This window comes from Aulonocara sp. 'chitande type north' Nkhata Bay, linkage group LG19 (genome assembly GCF_057382095.1).
Source record: "Aulonocara sp. 'chitande type north' Nkhata Bay isolate Kocher_YH1m ecotype deep benthic linkage group LG19, A_spYH_male_GT1.1, whole genome shotgun sequence".
In the NCBI taxonomy this organism is placed as follows: Eukaryota; Metazoa; Chordata; class Actinopteri; order Cichliformes; family Cichlidae; genus Aulonocara; species Aulonocara sp. 'chitande type north' Nkhata Bay.
The window spans coordinates 7,224,817-7,230,816 of NC_141362.1; the positions used below are offsets into that span (position 1 = coordinate 7,224,817).

The window sequence follows — 6,000 nt, forward strand, 5'->3', positions numbered from 1 at the left end:
AGCTGAAAGAAACAGTTGCTTAGAGTCGGTATTATCTGGGATATCACAAACGGTTACATGCAATGGCCTCTCTTTTTCTTTTTAGCTGCTTTTCTCTCCTGATTATTATTTTAAATGATGTCTGTCTGTGGATTTTACAGTGTTGCCGGGTAGAAAGAAGACACTCAAAGACATCATTTTTGATTCCAGGCATCTTTTCTTTCTTTTTTTTTCAATTATCTTACATTACATGATTAATCAGTTACTCCCAAATAATCAACATGATGACGCTGTACATATAAAACCAGCTCACTCAACACTGTTAACTTTATGGAGCACTGCTTTAAAATGTGAAATGCTATTTATTTCTAACTATTTGTTTTACAAGCCTTCAACTGCTGCGACTTTGACATCCTCATCAGAAGAAGCTGCTGAATGCTGATACCCTCCTTTATGCTGCTCTCTCTCTCACACACACACACACACACACACACACACACACACACACACACACACACACACACACACACACACACACCTCTATCTGCTGTCTGTCAGATAGCAGAAAACAGCAACCCCACACATGACGAGTGAAACAATGACCCAATAATGGGTAGAGCATGAACCTGAGAGGCGGCGAGGTAAAGGCATCCCCCAGCCCCGATTGACCGGAGGATGTTCACTTGTTTGAGTAGAAGGTGACACTGATATCCACCGCCTGTGTCACACACAACTTAGTGGTAACCGAATCTGCCTGCAAGGCCCCAACTTACTACTTCCATCTTCCCCTCTGCTGACAGCTGACCATGGGGAGTGATGAATGGGAAGGTCTTGCTGCCAACCCAAGCACACAAAGAACCCGATATGTACATTTTGACATGAACAGATGCACGGGGACTCATCCCCCCCCCCCCACCCCCCACCCACACACACACACACACACACACACACACACAGTCATTCATAAAAGTAATTTCATGTTTTTATTTTTTCTTGCAAAATATTATTTTTGAATTCTACCAAACACCCACCACATGATCCTAAAAGTTCAAAGCTATGTATTAACGTAAATCTTTTAAAAATCAAAAAGATTAGGTACACCGTTGTACACTGAAAAACTGCAACAGTAATCTGCTGACAGATGAAACGGATACCGCTGACTAGAGCTGGGCGATATGAGATTTTTTCATATCACGATATGTTTTTTTCATTTCAGGCGATAACGATATCTATCACGATATAAGCCAAATAACTATATTTGTAAGATTTAAATGTGCCGTTGCTCACAAGTAAAATGTGAAATAATCAGCAGCTTGTTTTTATTTAAATATTTATTTCCCATAATAAGTTCAACAGGGTAGATGTACTTAAGGAACATGAGACTTTTTCAGATAAATAAAGGCAAATATTGCAAACTACACAAAAGGCAGCCGCTAAAGCGTTTAAGTTTCAAAATAGAACAAACGAAACAGACTAAATTGTCAATTCCACTTAGAAACAAAATATTAATTCTAAAAATAAATCTTAGTTTGTTTTACAGAAGAACAGACAAAACTGACTAACTTTTGTCAATATCAAATAAACTGAGAACTAAAAGGAAATTCTCAATCTCTCCTTGTTGTATAGCTTAGCTTTTCAAACAGTTTTAACAGTTACTTTAGTCTGACAAAAGCCGAATGACGAATTAGCGCTTCCATTCAGAGACTGAGGCTACGTCCACACGTACACGGGTATTTGTGAAAACGGAGATTTTCCGTTTTCTTTTTAAAAAATAATCCCGTCCACACATAAAGGCAGAAATGAAGGAAAACGCTGCTATGAACATGCCAAAGCAGCAGGTGGCGCTAGATTCCTAACCATGCAGAAATGTTGGCCAATCAGAAGTCTAGAAGCCTCGGTGGGAAAAAGTAAACAAAGCTGGGGCATAGAAGCAGAACCGAGTCGTATGTGTGGAGGGACAGTAACTGTGTGTATATGTAAGCATTTAAACACTGCAGAGAGTAGAATTAACAGTAACAGTATTGTAGAAATTCATTTCACCGAAACAATAACGTGGCGCACAGTGTGACGCATGCACCAGTTTATTGTATTTCCAGACTTGTTTTCGGCACAATTTACAGTGCATGCTACTCTGTTTTTTGTCAGACTTGAAATAGCCGAAATACCTTCACACTACGGAACTTCTTTGGCTCTTCCGTTCGACAATCTCTCCGGCATTGGAACCATCATCTGTTTTCTCTTCGGTCACGCTCGGTTGATTTTTCTAGTCGGCACACTCATTTCCTCCATTATGCGCTGGCTCCATTACCCGCTGGCTGCTTCCCAAACAAACACACGTGCGGCTTGGCACTTGTGCTGTACGTAACAAGTCACGCGACGTGACGCTGCGGCTGTGATTGGTTCGGCTCTGCGCTACTTAATTTGGATTGGCTGACCTTTTTTTTTTTTTTTTTTAAGAGGACAAGAGCGGCGAGGTCTATCGCGATAGCTTAATTTCTCTATCGAGTAAAAGTTATATCGCGATACATATCGTTATCGTTCTATCGCCCAGCTCTACCGCTGACCGTTTTGTTACAATGAAATGTTCTGCTGGAAAATCTTGGGTCTTGTGTGGATGCCACCCACCGAAAAGCAGCTCCATCCTGTAGGACAGTGCACCGGGCCACACCTCAAAAACTCCTCAGAACAACCAAAGAAAGTTCAAATCAAACACAGACTACAGATCCCATTTCCCAGTGGAATAAGTCTGATGCACACCTGGGAACCCAGAGAAGTCCTCTGCCACAGGACATCCCAGCACCCTATCACGCCCCTCTATCATCATTTATCCATGACTTCATGGGTCAGACCTGAGATATTTTTAACAAAATAAAATGCAAAAAAATGTTATAAAGTGATTTTTTTTGAGTAAAGGAATCTACCAGTGTTTCCACTAAGAAGTCAACCGTTTTTTGTGCATTTGTTTTGAGTGTTTATTTATTAGTTTTTCTAACTGTGCTAAATCATAAAATAGTTAGGAATTGGGAATGTAAATAAATGTTTGCTCAATCATTAAAAGATTTATCACTTTCCCTTCCTTGGCTAATTGATTACTGGACTAATCACCTCCCTTAATATCGTGTGATTATCCCTGCCTTCATGCTCTGATGATCAATTTTAACCTTGATCCTCTTCTCCAGATTGTCTCACAGTGACTGATGACTCTTGTTTGGACAGCTCACTCAGCTGTTTTGTGGGAACAAAACCTGTAAACTCCACCAAAACATCATTTCAAACAGTAAACCTCCCTGATGCAGATCTGTGGGTGTAACAGCAGTGTTGTTTTTTTTAACAAAACTCTGATTGCCAGCTCTGATCCACTTTCCCACGCTGTGCCTCCAAATAAGGAGCAGGGGCAGGTTTTGATTGGCTCTCCATTCTGTTTGGATTAGATAATAAGTTACCTGCCACTTCTTAATCAGCACTGAAAATCCTTACATAACCCCCCCCCCCCCCCCCCCCCCTTTCCTTTCATTTAAACACACAAGCCACACAAACAGCAGCTTGTTTGGTATCTCATCGAACTGAGACACCACTCCACCACTATGCGTAAAAGTCTTGCGTCCTGCGCTCACCAGGTGGTTTTGGCTTTATAAGAAGCACGCGGACATTTCCTGCAAAGTTCCCAGAGAAGAGCGTGATCTACCCCGTGACTTGACTGAATCACTGATGATGTGAAGAGTCCAAAAGTTGCCAAAACTTCGGATAGAATGAGTGGCAAGCAGAGATTCAGACAAGGAGCGACTTGTTGCAGAGAACTGTGCCAAACTGATGCGCGCTGCACTTTGCGTGAGCCAGGGTTTAGCCTCAATACGTGACAGCATCCAATTTTACATTTATATTTTATTTTTGGCAAATAAAATGACATATTAGTAAACTTGCGTCCACCTGCGCGTCCTAAATGGCCATTTCAACGAACATAGTGTTTTACGCGTTCTTTTAAGAGAAATCGGAATGTTACAGCAAAAAAAACCAAAACAAAACAAAAATTTAAAAAGCGCAATTATCACATAAACGTGGCAAATTTCCATCAAACAAGGTCCACTTACCGGCCACGCGAACTGGAAGGGAATCTTGATCTTCCCGACATCGTTGTTCCGGTTCTGTCCCGTTTTCTGTCCGCCTTTGAACTGAAAAGTATTCCCACCGATAACCTGTGTAGTTTCCGTGCCGTAGGTGCACGGTCCATTAGTCGTGACCTCCGTTTGGTATTCCTTTAAGCACACTCTTAAGTAGGTGTCACACTCGTCCTCGCCGCAGTGGCCTTCCGCCGCGCTCTTCTCGTCGTCGCAACAATCGCCGTTGTTTAGCAGACCTTTGGGGTTTTCCACCGAAATCAACTGCAGCTCGAAGTAACCGGTGGCCCGAGACACCTGAGGAGAACAAGGCAGTGTGAAAAAAAAATGCCTAAGATGGTAGCAGCATCTCTCTGTAACAGGTAATTAAAATAATAATAATAGTAATTTAAACCTTACATTTAGTCAGTTTATTGTTTCTATCAGTGATTCATGCAGGTATACAAAGTGTTGCATGACCCTCGGTTAAATAACCATCGCCGCCCTTACGAGAAATGTCACTGATTCAGTGAAAGCTCTCCACAAAACTGCACGCGGACATTCCAGGTGGAAACAAGTGGATGTGGGGAGAAAACACGACCTGGGCTCATGTGTTTGCAGCGCAGTCACTCTGCACAGACGCTACTGTACATTTTTGGCACGTTTCAGCTTCGGGACCTAGCATTCCCAGTTTAGCTCACTCTGCAGATCAGTCTGCAGTCCTGCTTTACAAACACATCCACCTTGAAAACCCATCCAGTCTGAGTTAAAAGTCAAAATCACCTAAAGTGAAAAGACAAGCAAACCATTAAAAGATTTAGAGGCGCTTGCTGCTGATAACAGCAGTAGAGGGATTCTCTGTGCAGGTGAGGGTGCACTGCTAACATGTGAAGACACTTAACGATCTTTTTTTTTCTTAGAGTAACCAAACTTTCAAGAGCGGGCGCGCATTAACGCACTCGGTGCGGATGGCAGTCATTCGGCGCCTGGATGAGAACAAATTTGCGGATGTCTGCTGTTACACGCGCAATTATGACACAGCAGAGAATTTTGGCAAATCTAATTTGTCTCCCGAAATTCCAGAACACGTGATTCAGGAGGCAATTCAATTAAGAATGGAATTTATTCCGAGCCCCCCACAAGAACCCCCCCCCCCCCCCCAAAAAAAAAAACAAGCAACCACACACAACAAACCCCCAACAACAGCATTAATAATAATAATCAGAACTTCAGAGCAACAAAATCATCATTTGCCTCGGAGCTGAAAGATATAAAGTTCTCACCTCAGCCCGCAGCGTCAGGAGAAGACACACTAAGAGGAAGAAGCGCTGCAGTTTCCCCAGATTAGTCCACATGTCTCCGGCTGCTCGGTGTTGGTTACCATTAGGGAAAAGCGAAAATATGGATGTCTCAATGAGTCAAAAAATAATAATGAATGAGGCAAAAAAGCAGAATCCTCTTCCTCCTTCTATCCAATACATGCACGGCTGCTGCTCCTCCCCGGGATGCCCGCGGCTCTGGAGGAGGAAAAGCGCACTGGTGCTGCTGCTGTTTGGTCCACGGACTCACAACAAGACGCACAAACTCCAATTCCCTCCGCCGCTCGATGCACTGAGCAGCAGGGACTAGAAGCAGCGTGCGTCTCTCTGCCCAAAGCCGGAGCTCTCTTTGACGGCCAGCCCAGCGGACCAATCGCAGCCCCGTTAGCGTGGAACGTCGGTGTAGAGAGCCAATGAAGAGAGGGGCGGGGAAAAGGGAGGACAGCTGATAGATTTATTATTGACGTTTTCTCACACTTTACCTCGAATTGGGCATTTTTAAGGCTCTTAGCAAAAAATCAAATCAATTAAAACAAAATTCAAACAAAAGTTTCTCTGTATGTTTCTCTATATGAAATTGTCACGATAAAAATGTGACAGAAAAAATG

At 42.9% G+C, this 6,000-nt stretch overlaps 1 protein-coding gene across 2 annotated transcripts in view; it reads right to left on the reverse strand.

The window, feature by feature from the left end:
- The window catches only part of LOC147306394 (protein jagged-2-like), a 52,156-nt gene extending 46,485 nt beyond the window's left edge, over positions 1 to 5,671 (reverse strand). For both annotated transcript variants that reach the window (XM_086273810.1, XM_086273809.1), the window contains exons 1-2: positions 5,357 to 5,671; positions 4,068 to 4,391 (exon numbers count right to left, since the gene is read on the reverse strand). In XM_086273810.1, the coding sequence (XP_086129936.1) occupies positions 4,068 to 4,391; positions 5,357 to 5,428 (396 nt within the window). In that variant the 5' untranslated portion in view covers positions 5,429 to 5,671. The remainder of the gene's footprint in view (positions 1 to 4,067; positions 4,392 to 5,356) is intronic.
- Positions 5,672 to 6,000: the final 329 nt, after the last annotated feature.